Source organism: Camellia sinensis, chromosome 4 (assembly GCF_055761805.1).
Source record: "Camellia sinensis isolate YWXY chromosome 4, ASM5576180v1, whole genome shotgun sequence".
In the NCBI taxonomy this organism is placed as follows: Eukaryota; Viridiplantae; Streptophyta; class Magnoliopsida; order Ericales; family Theaceae; genus Camellia; species Camellia sinensis.
Genome location: NC_138964.1, coordinates 47,047,413 through 47,067,526, shown reverse-complemented (window position 1 = coordinate 47,067,526; position 20,114 = coordinate 47,047,413). Strand labels below are relative to the sequence as shown.

Sequence of the window (20,114 nt, the reverse complement as noted above, 5' to 3'; positions counted from 1 at the left end):
ACATCGAGGCCTTTTCCCGAGTAGTGAAATCCCTAGCAGAACTCCATAGTTAAGCGTGCTAAGGTTGGAGTAGTTCTGGGATGGGTGACCCACTGGGAAGAACAAATCCGTGCAGGTGTGGCCCAAAGCAGAAAATATCGATGACATGTGAAGGATTGGGGGCGTTACATATTTTATTTTGTCTGTTCTTATATTTGTACATCATTTGCATTAATTCTAATCCTTTTACCTTATTAAAAGAAAGGTCGATGTAATATGTTAAAATTATGAAATTCCTTGTATTTTCTTCAAATTTCAAAAAAAGTTAGTGTAATTTACTAAATATTTCAAGTACTAAATTTTAAAACATGAAAATTTAAGATAAGTAAATTATATGATAAGAATGATAGGTGGGTATGAAAATGATAACTACCTCTCCCATAAAAAAATTGTAGTGTTTGTTATGTATTTTTTGCATAAATAATGAAATTGTCCATGTTACAAGATAAAAGAAGAGATGTAGTGTAAAACATTTTGCTACAAAAATGTATTTGAGCCATAAATTTAATTTTGAAATGATAGCTCCAAGTTTTAATCTTTTGGGGGCATAAGATAATAACAATTTGAAAATCATATTATCCCTATCTATCTGTCTGTCTACTATTCCACTTATTTGTCGTTGTCATTATTTATCCAATGTCACGTATCAATTAATGTGTCATTTATCTATCTACATATATGTCCACGTGTCACATATTTATTTACATATATGTCTAATGTCACCTATATGTCCATGTACCACCCATCTATCCATCTATTTGTTCATCTAATCTACCTATCTGTCCATATCACTAGCACCACTAGCCACCGTTGACTATTCCAATGATAGATGGTTCGACAACAGTGGGTACAGATAGAAAAAATTATCCTTCAAAATATTAATTTGTCATTCTCACAAAATAATTTCATTAATCATATCTTTACAATCAAAACAAAATAATCGTTAAGTCCTAATCAAAACAAAACAAGCTTTAGACCTAAAAAGAGTAATAAGAGTAAGAGCATCTCCACCCAAATCTTCACAATTTAGTATGTCAAATTTTTTTGAAGCCTTGGGTGGCAAATTGACATATGTCAATTTGACATGGAAACTCTCTATCCGATATGTCAAATATATTAGTCTATTACTTTTTAAATTTGAACTCTTGTATTTTACATGGAAGCCTTTTTATTTTAAAAAAATATATGAAATAGAAACATGTCAAAATATGACTGTTGAAATATGTCAAAATTGGCATGAAGGGATAATACCAAATGCCACATCAACTTTTGACATACCGAGTGGAGTTGATATTTGATGTCAAAATATAACTGTTGGAATGCCATATCAGATTTGAAATATCAGGTAGAGGTGCTCTAATACCCTACACTAACGGTGTCCGCGGTTCGGATTTGGATAGTTTGAGGATTGGTTTGGACCCGCCCCGCATCTATGCGGTTTGGAAAAAAGTCAACCTACAACCGCTCGTAGTGTGGTTTGCAGTTTGTGCGAATAAGATTCGCAGATGTGCAGGCAGTTGCGGGCGGTTTGCGAATTGGACCTTTTTTCTTCAAAAAATTTATTAGCCTTTTTTTCCCCATTTTGTAAATATTTATTTTGGACTCTTTTCCCCAAATTTTCTAAAATGCTCAAACATTAATAATTAATTAATTAAAACTTATAAAATTAAAAACACAACAAAATCAATTCCTAACACAAACAAATTATTCAAAATCCTAAATCAAATCATAAACTAACACAAGAACATATTTCAAAATCCTAAACTAAATCATCAATCCCATTCACTATCTACTATCCCAACAATACAATTAAAGTAAAATCATTCAAAATCCTAAGCTTACCTAAAATTAATTCTTCATTAACTTTTACATTGATCCAAAATGCAATAAATAAAAAAAAGTAATTCTTCATTAACTTTTACATTCATCCAAAATGCAATTTAAAAAAAAAAAAATTTGTTGTCAAACTTCATTCAATTCAAACCCATGAAATAAAATAAAAACATTTCCAAGATCTCAAACTCCATCATGAATCACATCTAATCCAACTTTCAAAAATTTCAATTCCATGCATTTGATTGATAAACCCTGCACAAAAACAAACTGAAAAATATGAACTTTAATCTTTAATCTTCTTAATTCCTTTGACAAGAAAAGTGTAAAAGAATAAAGTAATGAAAAGATAAACAAATATCTATATATTGCATCTCAATATAGTAAGAAAATGTTTTGAGTATATGAAAAAATTACCAATGAGCAAATGGATATTAGAGTTCAATTATAGCATCAACATTATAAGTTGAACTTGAAGATAAGCTTGACTCCAAAGTACTTAATTAGGAGTCAACAAGAGAAGATTAATAAAACATACATTAGAAAATGAACAATACAAATAAAAATGAAGATAAATAAATTTTCATATGACTTGAGTCATATTGCTCAAATTCCTCTACATCATCCATCGCCTTTCGAAGAGAAATTGGAAGGTTGCTTCGAAACCAATTTTGAGTACATACAAGAGCTTCAACCATAGAAGACAAGGGCGAACTACGAAATAGGTCAAGAATACGCCCCCTTGTACTAAAAGCCGACTCCGACGCAACGGTAGAAATATGCATGGCCAACACATCCCTTGTAAGTTGCGATAGCACTCTATATTTGGTTACATTCACCTTCCAATAATTCAAAATCTCAAATGTTTGATACTTTGCAAAATGTTCAACCTCGGACAAATATTGTTCCAATTTCGACTTAGATCTACTAGTGCATCGCCCTTCCAAATAGGAATTAAATTAGGAGTCAATTAAAGAATAGGGATCATCATCATCATCTTTCACTGTATTCACAACTTCACTCACACTTAGAAGTTTGTCATTTGAAGGATAAAGTGTGACATAATGGCTATATAAATGACTCAAACAACTCTTAAACTTGTCTACCATATCTTCCACCTTCTTATTATTTCCAAGAAATAAATTTGAAAAGCAAAACTTCAAGTATGCCTTTTTTTTGGTAGGATCAAGAATAACCGCAACATACAATAACAAATTGATCTTACTTCGCCCCCCTCCCAAAATACTTGCTAAACTTTTGTTTCATAATCTTTGCTATTGTGCTCAAAGTATCATCCTCTTCCAAAATTAATTGGTTAATTTTGCTTTCAATAACAAACATTTCTTTGTAAAAAGCATTGGAAGTTACAAAGAGAGATCCTGAAAATTTCTTAGTTGCAAGATAAAATAATTTTAGAAACCTCAAAAACAATCTACATTTTTTCCAACCCAACTCATTCGGACTTCTCCTTATGCCACCATCAACATCCTTGAAATAAGGATCAAAATTGGAATCCACAAACTTCAAGCGGTTAAAAGCTTTCTCATACTTTTTGGCGGTCTCTAACATCAAATAGGTAGAGTTTCACCTAGTTGGTACATGTAGGCATACAAGAGCTTTTGAATGAAGTTTGAGTGTGGTCGTACACTTCTTAAAAACATTATGCCTATGAGGAGAAGACCTTATATATCTCAACTGTAAGTCTAATGTTGACAATATAATCGTCCATTTCTTTCAACCCATTACTCATAAAGAGATTAAGAATATGTGCACAACAACGCATATGAATAAACTCATGTTGCAAAATAGTCCCCTTCCAATCTTTGGTTATCGTTTTTAAATATTGAATGGTAAGATTATTAGAACTAGCATTATCAACTGTTAAGGTGAATATGCTTTCAATGTTCCACTCAATCAAACACGAATCAATTTTCCAACCTAATGTTTTTCCTTTGTGATCTTTAACTTGTTGAAAATTTATGATTCTTTTTTAAAGTTTCCAGTTATCATCAATGAAATAAGCAGTCAAACAGATGTAACACAAATTTTGAATAAATGTCCAAGTGTCCGTAGTAATGCAAACTTTACGACCCTCCATGGCCTTCTTTAACTTATCCCTTTCATTATTAAATATGTTAAGCACTTCTCTAGATATGGTTTGACAAGAGGGAATTGGTGTGAATTTGGGTTGCATGACATTACAAAATCTTCGAAACCCAACTCCCTCTACAAATCTAAATGACAACTCATCAATGATCACCATCTCCGCAAGAGACCTTTTACAAGCATCAAAATTAAAAGTTGTTGTTACAACCTCAACACCCTCTTCATTTTATTTCAGTTTAAGATTTAATGTTTGTTGACTATCTATATTCCTATTTGGATATTCTTTACAAATGGGTGTATGACTCCTCAAATTGCTAGTCCCATGAAGTCTAGAGTCAACTAAATACTCTTTCTTGCAATATTTGCATACGGCTCTACATTTCTCATTGGTCCCTACAACCTTATCAAAATGATCGCAAACTGTGGATGATGCTCTCTCCTCTCTATCCTCACTCTTTCTTTTTGGGAGTCTAGGAGGCTTAGGTTCGGGTTTGGCTAAGGGAGGATTCATTTGAGAATTAGAGGATTCCGGAAATAAAAGATTAATTGTAGGAGATTCAACACTATCTGGATTACAAAAATTACAGATTCAATTAAAACAACATAATTATAGATTCAACACAATTATAAATTCAATTTTAATTACAGATTCAACACGATTATAGATTTAATTTCAATAACATAACAAATCTAATAACAGATTCAATCACCCTCTAAAAAAATTTTAATAACAAATTCAATCTAATAACATATTCAATTTAAATTTTCAATAATGGATTTAATTTTCACTTCTAACACAGATTCAATAACAGATGTAATTCCAATAGCACGGATTCAATAACACATATTTAATAACAATTTAATTCCAATAACACAAACTTAATTTCAACTCTCAGATTTAACACAGATTCAATTACAGATTCAATAACATATTTAATTCCAATAACAGATTCAATTAATTTTCAATATATTCAATAAACTCAGAGAATAAACAGATTCAATTTCCACTTCGAATTCAATTTCCAAAATCTTAATCACCATTTGAAATAGAATCTTAGTCACCATTGAAATAGAATCTTAGTTACACAAACATAAATAAACAAATAAACTTAGAGATCTGTTGCTACACATCTGATTGCATAAAAAAAATTCAGAGACTGGAGAGAGAGAGAAAGAGAGAGAGAGAGAGAGATCTGATTGCCTAAAAAAAAATCAAAGTTGATCTTGCGAAGGTCAAAGTTGATCTTGGGGAGAGAGAGAGAGAGACAGAGAGACGCTTACCTGAGAGTTGCAGAGCAAAGTTGATCTTGCGAAGGTCAATCAGTCGCTTCGCCGGTCAACACACACACAGAGGAACAGAGAGAGAGAGATGAAAGAATGAGAGAGTGAGATTAGAAGAGAGGCTACGCATAAAGAGGGATAGATCTGATTGTCTAAAAAAAAATCAGCGATCCGAGAGAGACACAGAGACAAAGACAAAGAGACGCTTACTTGAAAGTTGTGGTTCAAACCGGCAACCAGCTCGCAACCCGAAAATCAGCCAGAATTCAAACCGCACCCGACCTTATTGTGTTCGCGAAATCGCCCATATGTGTATGAGTCAGTTCGGGTAGGGTGGTTTGGGCAGGTCAAATAACCCTCTGCCCAGCCCTAACCTTATGAATAGATCAAATTTGCATTCAGTTTTATAATTAAAATTATAGTTGGTATTTATTTTTATAAATACAAATTTAATTTAATCATAAGGTTACTAACGTTCGATTAACATGATTATTCACAAATATATGTTATTCGATGTGTTTGACAAAATAAACAATTTAACTTGGATATAGGACCGAAGTGGGCCTCATTGTGCTTGACTTCCGTGCAAAGCGCAGGACAGCCCCACCTCATCCAAATGTTAGAGGTCTGATGATAGTTTTATCTCCATTAGGCTTAGATTGATTTGACAAAATACTCGATTTAATAATAAAAAAATAAAAATAAAAGATATTTTCTGTATTTGATTTCCATTTTTTTAAATTAAAATTTTTATTTTTCGTATTTTTTTTATTTTTAATAAATATTTTTAAAATTTTAAGTATTTTTTATTTTTTTATATGCACCTTATTTAGATGTATTTAAAAAAAAATATTTATAAAAAATATTTTAAAAAATAAATAAATATATAAGAATACAAAAATGTACTGAATTCTTATTTATTTATTGATATTTAGTGAATTTTTTAAAGATTTTTTTTATAAATATAAAACTTTTTAAGTGTATTTATGTTATGTGTATCTAAAAATTAAAAAATTATTTAAAATATTAAAAATATTCAATGAAAATCAAAAATTTTAATTTTTTAAAAAACAAATCCTAAAACCAAACAAGCTTACGACACACAAAGTACTTTGAACTTGAGAGTGAATGACAACATTTTGGGGCTTTTTCCATATTAAGCCTTTTTTTATCTTATTTCTCAAACTAGGTCTAGTTTGGACGGATTTCACAAACTAGGCTAAAGCGCTATTACAAATTGCGTTTTCACTGTTTGGAGCCCAAAATTTGATGAATAGCGAAAGCGCTATTACAAAACGCGCTTTTAATTAAGAAATCGCTATTTCAAATCGCGCTTTTAGCATAAAATTTTTTTCCTGAAGAAAACGCTATTTTAAATCGCGCTTTCACTGTGCGTATAAATTTTTTTTTTTTTTTAGAAAACGTTATTTCAAATAACGTTTTTACTGTCAACACAAACCAGAACCAACCCACACTCTGACACACTCACACACCCACACACACCCACAACACTGTAGCATTGAAATAATATAATTTATATATATAATAATAATTTATAATAATCAATTATATAATTCTTATAATTTTCGTAAATATAAATCATTTTTAGGTTATAGATGGTTTGATTTATAATACGTATGTAAGGGTAAAAATTTTTATAATCAAAAATAATTTTTGCAATTTTTATAATCAAAAATAATTTATAAATTATCAAAAATAATTTATAATACGTATGTATTATAAATTTTTTTATAATAATTTATAATACGTATGTATCTACTTTAAATAAATGATATATAATACGTATGTATTATATATATATATATATATAATTTTTATATATTTACTTTAAATAAATTATTAATAAATATATAATAATTATTTTATAAAATAAATTATTAATAAAATTTTATAATACGTATGTATTATAAATTTTTTTATAATAATTTATAATACGTATGTATTATTTAAATCTTTACATTTTTGATTTAAAGTTTTTTACAGTAAACCCATCTTCACATTTTATAATACGTATGTATTATTCAAAAATAATTTATAAAAATTTATAATTAATACTTATGTAAATAATTTAATACGTATCTTCACATTTATATTTACAGTAAACCCATCTTCACATTTACATACGTATAGTTTAAGGGTAAAAATTTTGATAAATGATAAATCAAATCATCCATAACCTAAAATTTTTTACCCTTACATACGTATGGTTAAATAATTTATAAAAATTATTGCCATACGTATGTAAAAATTGATTATAAAAATTGCAAAAATTATTTATAAATTGATTATAATTTTTATAAATTATTTAAAAATATACAATAAATAATTATTAATAAAAATTATAATCAATTTATTTTATAAAGTAATCAATTTATTTTACAATCAATAATTTTTATTAATAATTTATTTTATAAAATAATTATTATATATTTATTAATAATTTATTTAAAGTAAATATATAAATATATAAAAATTATATATATAATACATACGTATTATATATAAAATACATACGTATCAAAAATAATTTATTTAAAGTAAATATATAAAAATTATATATATAATACATACATATTATATATAATTTATTTAAAGTAAATACATACGTATTATAAATTATTATAAATTTTTTTTATAATACATACGTATTATAAATTATTTTTGATAATTTATAAATTATTTTTGATAATTTATAAATTATTTTTGATTATAAAAATTGCAAAAATTATTTTTGATTATAAAAATTTTTACCCTTACATACGTATTATAAATTAAACCATCTATAACCTAAAAATGATTTATATTTACGAAAATTATAAAAATTATATAATTGATTACTATAAATTATTATTATATATAAAAATTATATTATTTCAATGCTACGGTGTTGTGGGTGTGTGTGGGTGTGTGAGTGTGTCAGAGTGTGGGTTGGTTTTGATTTGTGTTGACAGTAGAAACGTTATTCGAAATAACGTTTTCTAAAAAAAAGAAAAATTTATACGCACAGTGAAAGCGCGATTTAAAATAGCGTTTTCTTTAGGAAAAAATTTTTATGCTAAAAGCGCGATTTGAAATAGCGATTTCTTAATTAAAAGAGCATTTTGTAATAGCACTTTCACTATTTATCAAATTTTGAATTCCAAATAGTGAAAACGCGATTTGTAATAGCACTTTAGTCTAGTTTGGAAAATCTGTCCAAACTAGGCTTAGTTTGGAAAATAAGATACAAAAAAGACTTAATATGGGAAAAGCCCCCAACATTTTTGTTAGGTTAGTTCTATGATACGATAAAGGACACAGGTTTAAATTTGATTAAAAATTAAACGAAATAACTTTCTAAGTAGGGATTTGTCTCACTAGACTTAAATTAGGGTATGCTAAAATTTTATTTTATCATAGTTTTCATAGTATTCCTCCGAAGCTCCTTGTTGTCCCTATTTTTCCTGCAGCCTCCTTGGGAAGTTCCTGGTACAACAATTATTTAAATTATTTGACGCTATTCCTAAAGCGAAATAATACAATTTAAAGCATAAATAAGGTATATGATCATTGTATTTAAAATAACAAACTCCAACGGAAAAGAAATCAAAAAACACATAACTTAAACCTCAAAACCAAACTATCCAAGGAACGGTAATAAACATGAACATAAGGCGGCAAACATCTACAAGCTGACAGATATTAACACCTGCACAAGAACCAACACAACACAACACAAGACCATGCCTGGATGATAACGAAAATTTCACAAGTTACTAATGAAAGAGAGTCCATCTTAGAGGGATCTGGAGCGGACTTTGGTCAGTATAACTGTCTTCTATGTGATGCTCTCATTTCCGCTTGTTATGATCTGAACTTTGAGAATACTGAATAATACATTCTGATCATGTCTGATTCACATGACTAATAGTGACGTATTAATAATTCTATCAAATTAGTGTAATATTCACTATCCAATTGGATAAATTATCCATTGGATTAATAATCCCACCCCTACCCCATTACTAATAATCCTACAAATTTGTTGGATTAATTATCCATTGGATTAATAATCCTAAACCAAAATATTAAAACAAACATAGATAATTGGGCCCACAGATTAATAATCCCAATACCATGTGCTAATCCATCCAATCAAACATGCCCTTTGTGCTTTATTTCACTTTCTACATGTATTCATACAACGAACACATAATAAAACAATGGTGCAACTACAACAGCTGAATTAAGGATACTACCTACTAAAAATTGAAGGAAAAACAAAATATTCATCTGCATTTTTTGTGGGTGACAATCATGTTCAATTTAATTACTCTACAATCTACATACATTTAAAAAAAGGAAAAAAGAAAAAGAAAAAGAAAAGGGAAGACTCAAACAACCATTTCAGCTTCTTTAACACTTGTAGGAATCCCCACATCTAACCTCATGGTTGGCATGTATTGCTCAGGGACAGCAGCACCACCCTGCACACAGATTTCCACCACTGCCGGAGCTTGACCATAGAAGTTCCTCAGCTCCCTTTCCAACACTGGCTTATTCACATCTGGCACGTGCCACACGTATCTTGGCGGTATCAAGTCGTCGATCACTGCCGCTTGCCACCCATGTTGCCCATTTCGCTGCTGGTGCTTATGGGCCCCACAATTCTGGGCCTTGTGTCCACTGGGCCCCACGTGCACCTCCGGGCAATACCCACAAACCCTCACTGTATACATCCTCATTAGCTTCTTGGCTCCTCGCCTCATTTTTTCCCATGCTTGGAGTGTTTCCTCGGCAAGCAAGGCTGTTTCTTCTGCATTTGCTGGGGGTACTATTTTATCAGCGGGTAGTTCAGTTAATAAAGGTATTTTGGGAGGTTCTGGTTCAAGGTCTGGTAGTTCACTTTCGTCTGCATCAACAAATTCATGTTTTCCAATACGAATTATTGGCTTTCGCCTCCTTTTTGTGGGGAATTCGGGTAAATCAACTCCGGCCTGGATGCAGAGCTCAACTATAGCTGGAATTCTGGGGATTGAAAATCTCTCTTCATGAGGCATACGATTCCCAAGCCGATCAAAGAGGTGGTAGGCTTCAATTGGCACCAATATGTCTTCGACAACTGCATTTGTCCACTCATGGGTTCCCCTGCGGAATGGAGCACCTTGGCCTCTACATGACTTGAATGGATGCCCAACGGGTCCCACGTGGATTTCATTACACCACCTGCAAATGTATTGCATGAAATTGTCACTGGACCAATTCAAAGAACAAGTGTCCCGAAGGAGTCAAAAAAATTGATAAAAAGTGTATGGAAGTCCACATGGTATAATGATTTCTAACAATTAAAATGACATTCAAGGCCTATTTCAGATGTGTATTGAGATGGGGGAGAAGGTGATGCAGGTATTAGAGTGCTATGAGCGCAATTTCAATGGGGCACTTTTACTGCAGACAGGGACAGTCTAGTGCTCCATTTGTTTTGGCAGAAAACATTTTCTATGAATTTTTTTTTCATATTTGGTTGCTTGCTTGAAACTAATGTACAAATAGTTATATTGGTGATGGTGGTGGGGCAAAGGTGAAGGTGTGGGGGTGGTGGTGTGTGGTGAAGGTGGCGGTGGCAGTGATGCTGGTGGTGGTGATTGCATTGGTAAGATTTTAGTTTATAAAACATTTCACTTTTTAAAAGTGGAAAAAAAAATTCCGCCCAAATAGGCTTGTTTTCCGTTAACCATGGAAAACATCTTCCATTTGAATTTCATTTTCTATACCAAATGTCAGAAAACATGGAAAAAATGTTTTCCATCAAACAAAAGGAGCATAAATGATTCTGAACCAGCTAGACAGCCAGACATTCCAGTTGACACACAGGTCCAAAAGACTGATGTTCCAAATTAGCCGAAGGCAATCAACAGGGGAATGAAGAAAGAAAATTACTTGCAAGCATGTACAAGAACCACTTTTGAGAGCTTTTTTAGATGGTTGATCAATGTCACTCTTGCATCCAACACTTCGTATGCAAGTGGAATTAGGCTTTTAACCACCAAGCCATTTTTGGGGGGAGGTGCTGGTCTTTTAAGTTGGCCTTTTCTGTTCTTAAACCTCTCCCTTGCAGCTCGCCTCAGCTCGAGTATGGGTATAGGGAAAGGCTTTTTCTCCTTTTTTGAGTAGTACCGAGGCAAATCAGCATTTTGGGGATAGTTGCATCTGAGCACCAAAGCATGAGGTTGAGACAAACTCTGTGATGGTCTCCCAAACTTCAGTCGAAGTTTGAGTTTACTGCCACCATACTGCAACATGTGAAAACAAAAAATTTAAACAGTTTGAATCTGTAAGGTAGTGTTTGGTTCACTAGAATAAAGGTGGATTGGAATGGAACGGCCATTCTCTTACAATGGTGATAATTCCATTTACAATGCATTTTCCATCATTTTTTAATGAACCAAATATGAGAATGGACATTCTGATAGAATAATCATATTCCAATGAACCAAACATAAGATAAGAGTTTCAGAAAAAGCCATCTAAGGAATTGAGAGGGGTTTAACTGGTAATCTTTAGATCTAAAATTTGTAAAGGAATATAGGTGTTAACTAAACTAGCTGAAGAAAGCAATTAGCATCAGTAAAAGTGCTCAACTCAACACTGGCGCCTGGAAAGCAAGCTAGGGTTCAGATTTGATAGTTAAAATATTCTTATCAGCGGGACATTTCAGAGCAGTGAGGTTACTACTGAGAATGGTTTACCAAGCAACAATAGCACATCCATTAGTCCTGGAACATATTTAAGTAGAGAAACCAATCCAACAGAAATCCTATTACTGATATCCAATAGATGATTGGCATTTCCCCAATAAAACGAACTGGAAAAAGGGAAGTCCTCTTGGTTTTTTGCTTTTTCTTTTTCCATTTTTTTTAATTATAAAGACGGTGCATTAGGAAGATCCCCAAGGCTTTCTGAAAATTAATCACTTGTCAAACAAAAAAAAAAAACTACTTCACTCTTTTTTATATAAATAAAAAAGCCATTCAAGTGACTTCATTGAACCTTACATGAAACTACTTTTTTTTAAAAAGATAAGACAGTACATGTGAACTACACACAACATTATTAAAAACCTAGTACAAACATAACAGAAGATTTTATACATACAAAAAAAATTACTCACTTATTTTTCTCTGGCAAATCAAATATAAGTTAATATCTGCAGCCTAATCAACATGCCAAATCTCGCGTACAAATATAGAATAAATGTGTATACCTTAAGAGAATCAAGTGAACCAAGACCTGAATATGGGTTAAACTTCAGAGATTCCACTTTGGGAGGTTGAGTCCTCCCTTTCCCAGGAGGCAAAACCACAGCACCAAACTGTGCGTGAAAAGAAGCACAATCCATTCCTAGAAGCTGCAATTAATAACTTCAAAGATATAATTCATACGACCAAAAAGATTAAAAAATAAAATAGAAAAGACTTTTTTTTCTTTTTCTGTTTTTTTTTTTTTTTTCTCCAAACAGCAACAAAACAATTTTATTAAAATAAAAAGTGAAAACAAGGGGAGGACAAGAAGTCCTCATACAAAGACAATAACTCAGCGCTAAAATCCAAAGAAGCACCAACTAAAACATAAGACAAACCGCCACTAGTTAAAACAAACAGCAGCCCAATCCCTAGAAATAAAAAAAAAAAGAGGTATGTCCTTGAAAGGACGAGACACAATGGCCTAAACTGATGCGAGATGCCTCACCCTCTGCCACAAAGCATCAACCTTTGATTCCTTTTCATTAAAAATTCTATCATTTCTTTCCAACCAAATGGCCCAAAAGATAGCAAAGGTAACACAATAGCACAATGTTTTGGCCTTCTTATTGCTTCCAAACCCACCATATGAAACCAGCAGCAAATGCGTGCACACCTGCGGAGCAACCCACAGCACGTCACAAAGGCCAAAGAGACATTGCCATAGTGTAAGGGCCAACGGGCAATGTAGAAACAAGTGATCCGCCGATTCCGCCTCCCTTTTATACATTATACACCATTGAGGGCTAAGAGAATGAGGGTTCACAGGCAATGAAAATGAGAAATTAGCAAGATTCTATGAACACCCAATTGAAGAGAAGACTAGAAAAAGACAGGTTCTATCTCCTTACAACAAAAGATCAATAAACAAATAGAAGAAAAATGAAGGGGAAATTACAAAACAAACAAAAAGAAAAACCTTGTAACAGATCAAACCCTAGATTTTTATTTTGGGCAATTTAAATTCTGGTCTTTTGAATTTGTCTCAATCTAAACCATCCCGTCTATTTTCTGTTAACTAGACTAACGGAGAAAAGGTAATTTTGTCAATTCTGTCTCTATCTCTCTCTCTGGGCCTCTGCTTTCACCAGAAAAACATCACACTTCTTTCTTCAACTCTCTACTATACTTTTGCTTTCTTCTAGTATTATTCATTTCTTTAAAATATGGAACCCATCATGGAGTTTTCAATTATACCCAGATTGCTTGATCTTTTTGCAGGGTTTGGCTATGAAAAATAATGATTTGGCTTCTGGGTAAGTTTGTTTTCTGAGAGACAGTGTGACTCGGTCTCTTGTTTAGGTGTGCCTGTGTGAATGGTGGCTGCTATTTCAGCAGCTTCGACTGACCCCCAAAACCCCAAAACCAGGACACACTCACAGCCACTCTTCACCACCATTCTACCACATATGATAGATCGACTGTACAATAGAAATCCAATCAAAATTTCAATATTCAAATTCAAGCAAAAATCTAACACCCAATTCAACAAAAAATTTAATCCAAAATAAAAAATAAAAAACTCAGAGAAATCAAAACCCCAAATTAACCCCTACCATCATTGCTTGAGCAACCTAGAGTTGTAAGAGGAAGAACGTGTTACAGAGCAATTGCATATGGAAGTGGAACAGAAGGCAACACAAAGTCTAATATTGATATTGTAAAACTCAGTTGACCTGGAAATTCATCACTCGTTGATCGTCGATCTTCAAATTCCCATCTTTGATAGTGGAAGAGGGAGGTGGAAGGGAAAAAATGGGGGGAAGGAGTGAAATGGGGAAAGGTAGAGAGGGGGAAATTAGGTGGAATGAAGTGAATGGTAAAGTTTAGAAGGATGGTTAGGATGGTCTATGAGAATGATGAAAGTTGGGATGAACATAAAATTAGATGAGGGAATGTGATAATGCACGTGTTCATAAAAAAACTTCTGTTTGTGTTTTTAGACAAAGATAGACGGATGGTTTGAATTGAAATCAATTAAAAATTAGGGTTTAAATTGAACAAATTAAAAATTCAGGTTTGATTTGTTACAAGGGTCAAATCTTAAAGGATTTTTTTGTAATTTTCTCAAAAATGAATAATCAATTTAACATTATGAACCCCATAATATATTCAAATCACAAGTGTTCAAGACGGAGTTACGGAGCACAGAAGATCCACTTAAGACCGTGACTCCTTCACCCCTATTGGTTTTTGTACTATTCCTTTGAAGCATATATAACCCCTTGGGAGGGTAATTCTACTTGCACAACATTTTTAGCCCATTACACCCTCCATTTTTCATTTCTTTTTATTACAACTTTATCCTTGCATGAAATTACATTTTAATCCACAATTCCCAACCCTAATTTCTCTTCTTACTACCATCTCCAGCAAGCCACTATTGCCCTCTCCGCCGGCACGGCGCTACTCCATTCCCAATACGGTGCCCACCTCTCTCATCCCCCGCAACCCTCTCTCATCCCCACGACCACTAACATGAATCTACTCCAAATCTAGGATTAAGAAGAAGAAGAAGAAGAAGAAGAAGAAGAAGAAGAGAGATTGAAAGATAGTGTTTGGTCTATCAATGTCGAACATGCGGCTGGAGTTCGAATTACCAATGTCTAACATGTGGCTTTCGTTCGGTTTCTTAATGTTGAATCGATGGTGATTCTTCGGAGGTTTGTCAGTGACTACGTCCCTCTACTTCTTCTTCTTATTCTTCTCCTCCAAATCCTAACCCTAATTTCTATACTTTTTTCCCAAACCCTATATTTGAAAACCTTAGGATCTAGGAAGGGGGTTGAGGTGAAAGAGGGGAGTTAGGGCGATGTTTCCAGTAGGAGGAAGAAGGCTGAGAAGAGAGCTGCCGATGGGGCTAGGAGGACGGAGGGAGGTTGCGGTAAGAAAGGACTGGGGTTTGACAGCTGGAGGCAGAGGCAGCGGCAACGATTGTTATCGGTGGTAGGAATGGCAACGGGGCGGGGCGGGGCGGGGCCAGGGATTGCCCTTCTCGTCCCCGATCCCCGAAAGTATGGAACTCCCCGTCCCCGTCCCCGTCCCCGCCCCTGATCCCGATCCCCAACGGGGAACCCCTCACTCCCCTCACTCCTGTTCCCTAACGGGGATCGGGTTTCCCCGACCCCGAAAAATCCCCGACGGTGATGGAGTTACAGAGCTGAGTCGTCGTCGTCCTCATCATCATCATCACACACACACACACACACATCTGAGATCTGAGTCGTCATTATCATCATCATCATCCCCCACACGCACACACACACATCTGCAGATTTGAGATCTGAGTCGCCATCATCACACACACACACACACAGAAAGAGGTCTCGATCGGTGATGGGCGGCGAGCTTGAGAGAGAAGATGGAGACTTTGGTTGCGGTGGAGCAACGAGCGGCGGAGCTATCAAAGCTCTGGTGCAACGAGCTTGAGAGAGAAGATGGAGCCTAGTTGCGTTGCTGGTATCAAGCGGTGGAGTGTGGCCATGGCGGCGGAGAGACGAGAGACAGAGAGCGGCGAAGGAAAAGGGGATCTGAGATGAGAGAGAGAGAGATCTGAAATGAGAGAGAGGGGCCCGAAAATGATCGGGAACTTTTTTTTGAATACCGTCCTCGGCCCGTCGGGGGTATTTTTCGAGGAGTCACCGTGTTAATCGGGGTCGGGGGGTCGGGTCCCCGTCGGGTCGGGTTTAAATTGCCATCTCTAATCGGTTGGGGGTTGCAGGTTGGGGAAGAAAGGGTTGTTGGTATGAGAGAAGGGGCTAGAGAAGGGGTCACGGGTGGGGTTCGGGGGTTAGGAAAGGAGGTCGCGGTAAGAAAGGATTGGGGTTTGGCAACTGGAGACAACTAGTGTAGTAGTAGCCAAAGGTAGTAGAAGGAAGAAAGAAAAATGGAGAGAGAGGAGAGGAAGATGGTTGTAAAGAGAGAATGCGAGGTTGGGAATAAGGTGAAAATTAGTATATTGAAAAGCATAATGTGACAAAACAAAAATTTTGAATTTTTTGAATGAGTGTAATGAGAAAATATGTGTAAGAAAATCAAATTGTTGTGTAAATAGAATTACCCCCTTTGCAAATAGCATTACCAATAATTAATAGGTAAATTACAAATATACCACCTAAGGTTTGCTGAAAATACGAATTGCCTTTTGTGGTTCTAGAAATTACAAATATCTCATTCATAGAGTTTGTTATTTAAAAGAATCAACAGAAAAAATGAAATTCCTAACTACCCTTCTATACAACAATAAAATGACTAGAACTGTTAATTAATATATATTTATGACGTCATTAAAAACTATTAATTGGCTTAATGATTGATTAAAGAAAAGGGTAATTTATTATGCGATTAGAAATTTGAAGGGACAATGGAATTTCCAGAACTACAGAGACAATTACTATTTTATGTAAACCCCAGAAAGTGTAGTTGTAATTTACCCATAACTAATTTACAGAAAACAGCTCATGAAACATGCAATTGCACATTTCATTAGGTTTGAAACCAAAACCAACAACTGAGAAGTAAGCATATATATAGAAAAGGCTATAGCTTTTAAAGGGGAATATGTAACGCAGGGTGTTTACCCCTTATCGAGGCATAAGCATTTTGAATTTTCATATTTAGTAAATAGATAAAATAGTAAACTAACAAAAAATATTAAAAACTAAATATAAAGGTGTAAATATTTTTCTCCTCAAAGTATAGAACATTTCACTATAGAGAAGGAGGCTTGCACTTATTGAAGGTGAAATCAACATTTTCAGCTTTAGTTGTTAAGCTTCTCAATTGAGCCTTAACTTGGGGTTTTTTTTTTTTTTTTTTGCTTCATTTTTCTCAGGAATATAACTATGAAAGAGCTCCTTTTTATTATTTATGTTTAAACCATGTATTTTTTTACTAAATTTAACACCTAGACAAGCTCTCCATGTGTGGACTTCTTATATGCTTATGCGCAAAAAGCGAAGAAGGAGCATGTCTCATACTGTGATAAGCATGCCTTCGGAAAGTGCCGACTAAAACGTAAGAGTCTCAATACGTTTTGTCTTAGTCTTGCCTCAAGGCAACTTTAAAACTTTCAAAATGGCAACAGGGTGCGATGGAGCGGAGCTAGAGCAGTTTTTTTTACTCTCAACGTCCCCGATCCCCATTTATGCTATTTCCCTGTCCCCCCTCTGATCCGTAATGGGGTATTTTTTTAGTCTACCATACCCTTCCCTAGCGGAGACTGGTAATTCCCTGACCGCCCAGCCCCACCTTGATCTGCATTTCTATAAACTAAACTCTGAAGTGTCATTTTGACCCCAATTGCTGCATTTTCTGTACACATTAAGCATAACCATCCAACACCTTTCATGGCAACAATTTAACATAAAGACATAAGATCCTAAAGCAAATAACATGTCTAAATCATCAATGTGTCATAACCCATCCAAATTATGTGTTCACTGTACACTGCTTATATATATAACTAAGACCAGACCAGCACCAAGAACAAGAAGTTGGATTGTTTGAATCAACTACCTAGTCAATTAAAATATTATAGAGTAGTTGGTTCCTTCAGTGAATGAACAAGATTGAACATTCAATTTATCTTTAAGATTTAATATTCACTTTATCTTTAAGTTAAATTGGTCATAAATCATGATATGTCACAAAAATTACCAAATTCATAAAACTTTACACAGGACCACCATTGCCCTCTTCCTGTGACAAAATTTGTACCATTTTTTTTCTGTTCTTTCTGCTTTCAACTTCACATAGCCTATATAATACAGACTAGGTACAAAATAAAGAGAGTAGCAAACAAAGACCAAACGGCCAAACATAGACCAAACAAAGATTACAAAAGCAAAACCAAATGCTTCAGACTGAAACATAAACAAAGAAAAGCAACACACATCTAACTCAATAGTTAAAAGGAAAATGATGCAAAATTTTAATACAGAATTTAGGACGAAACAAGAATGATGTGGCGATGGCATCGTCGAAAATATAAGTTATCTTGATTGGTCTTTTGCTTTAAAGTGATAAAATCAAAACTTGCAAATCATTCTGTATTAATGTTCTGTATTAAGTGCACTTTTAGAAGCCCAATACTTCAAAATCTTTTCATATAAACCCTTTTAGCATAAAAAATTACTCCTATCTAGTTTTCGGATGTTTGTTTGTAACCCCACAAATAATTTTCACAAGGACAATACTTCAAGTTTATAGACAACTTGAATTGGCATTTTATCAAACAACATACATGCAGATATTTTTCCAAACTGAGTCAAATACACAACAAAACTAGTCTATGACCCTGTTAAAGGGAAATTCTATGGTAAAACCCCCCTCCAAGGGTGTGTACCGTATGCACTTAGTACGTATTTTTGTGGTGTATGTTATATATTTTTTTGGTAAGAGTTACAACAATTTATGATTCAGAAATAAATTTAAGTAGTATTTTATATTATTGTTACAAATTTTGTGGCAAGAAAATATTTAAATAAAAAAATTGTGTAACATTACCACAAAAATGCATATAAAACTAGCACAAAATGCGTAACTTTCATTTCGGCCACAAATCATCGTAAATCATATAAAATAAAAAATACGCAACATTTATCACAAAAATGCGTAACAAAGTGCATGTGGTACATAACCCATGTATAAATAACGCAATTGATGGTTTTGCAAAGAAGTTTGGTGACAAATGAAGATCACAACGTCCAGTGAAGTAACAAAATACTAGGAAACAGAGATTGGTAATACATGGTATCAAAAATTGCAAAAACTGGGACTATGAATCTAGGATGCATAGCATCATCAATCAAACAAAAACAAGCAGATGATGGAGGATTAATACACTTCACATATAGATATACACATATACATGCATTTATTATACTCGTATAAAGCATATAAAAAGACAGAGAGAGTGAGTTTTTCTCAGTGAAATTGAGGCATTTCTAATTAAGTTCTCACCGTACACTTGAACCTCCAAATCGCAGAGAGGGTAGAGAAACGATGTCTTGGAGGAAGTCGAATTAGGTGACCACGATAATTGTCTGTTGGCACAAGGGAAGAGAGAGAGAGAGAGAGAGAGAGAGAGAGAGAGAGAGATGAGGGTTCTGTGCTCTTAGCACACTACGTTTGGATTTTTATTTATTTTTATTTGGATTTTTATTTATTTTTATTTTTCTTATTTTGGGTGAATTATACAGAACTTTAGAAAAGAAAAAAAGAAATGATATGTAAAATTCTGTATTTGATTAGGGTATTTGGAAAAAAGAAAAAGAAAAAGAAAAAAAAGTATATAAAATTAAATGAAATAAAAGTATATTTTATTTGTATTTTACTTTCTTTTTTTATTTCCCTTCTCCAAATCATTTTTCAAATTCCTCAACCATACGCAGCGCTAAAATTTCTGAAATTATAATCCCTTCCCCACAATATAATAACCTTCCGTCCAGGGTGGTGTAAAATATCGCTCATTCCACTAGAATCGTCCAAATTCTTACTGATCTATTTGTTAACCGTAGATTAAATTTTAAAATTTATAATCTGTTTCGAAAC

General features: G+C 33.6%; 1 protein-coding gene across 2 annotated transcripts; it reads right to left on the bottom strand.

The window, feature by feature from the left end:
• Window positions 1–9,528: 9,528 nt before the first annotated feature.
• On the bottom strand, window positions 9,529–19,765 carry APO2 (APO RNA-binding protein (DUF794)). 2 transcript variants are annotated; one of them, XM_082924796.1, is made up of 4 exons: window positions 19,524–19,765; window positions 12,524–12,667; window positions 11,200–11,552; window positions 9,529–10,485 (listed from the first exon to the last, which is right to left on the bottom strand). In XM_082924796.1, the coding sequence occupies exons 2-4, from the start codon at window positions 12,656–12,658 to the stop codon at window positions 9,654–9,656; spliced, it is 1,320 nt and encodes a 439-aa protein (XP_082780922.1). In that variant the 5' UTR covers window positions 12,659–12,667; window positions 19,524–19,765; the 3' UTR covers window positions 9,529–9,653. The 2 variants fall into 2 exon arrangements, with proteins under 2 accessions (XP_082780922.1, XP_082780923.1); XM_082924797.1 differs by having other exon boundaries at window positions 12,524–13,279; window positions 19,524–19,669.
• Window positions 19,766–20,114: the final 349 nt, after the last annotated feature.

What these genes read in the sequence shown, in the direction of transcription:
- APO2 (XM_082924796.1), bottom strand. Translation starts at nt 12,658, where the DNA reads ATGGATTGTGCTTCTTTTCACGCACAGTTTGGTGCTGTGGTTTTGCCT. An exon ending in GTTCACTTGATTCTCTTAAG is followed by an intron (nt 11,553 to 12,523) that starts GTATACACATTT and finishes CACATGTTGCAG; the next exon opens with TATGGTGGCAGTAAACTCAA. An exon ending in GTTCTTGTACATGCTTGCAA is followed by an intron (nt 10,486 to 11,199) that starts GTAATTTTCTTT and finishes ATACATTTGCAG; the next exon opens with GTGGTGTAATGAAATCCACG.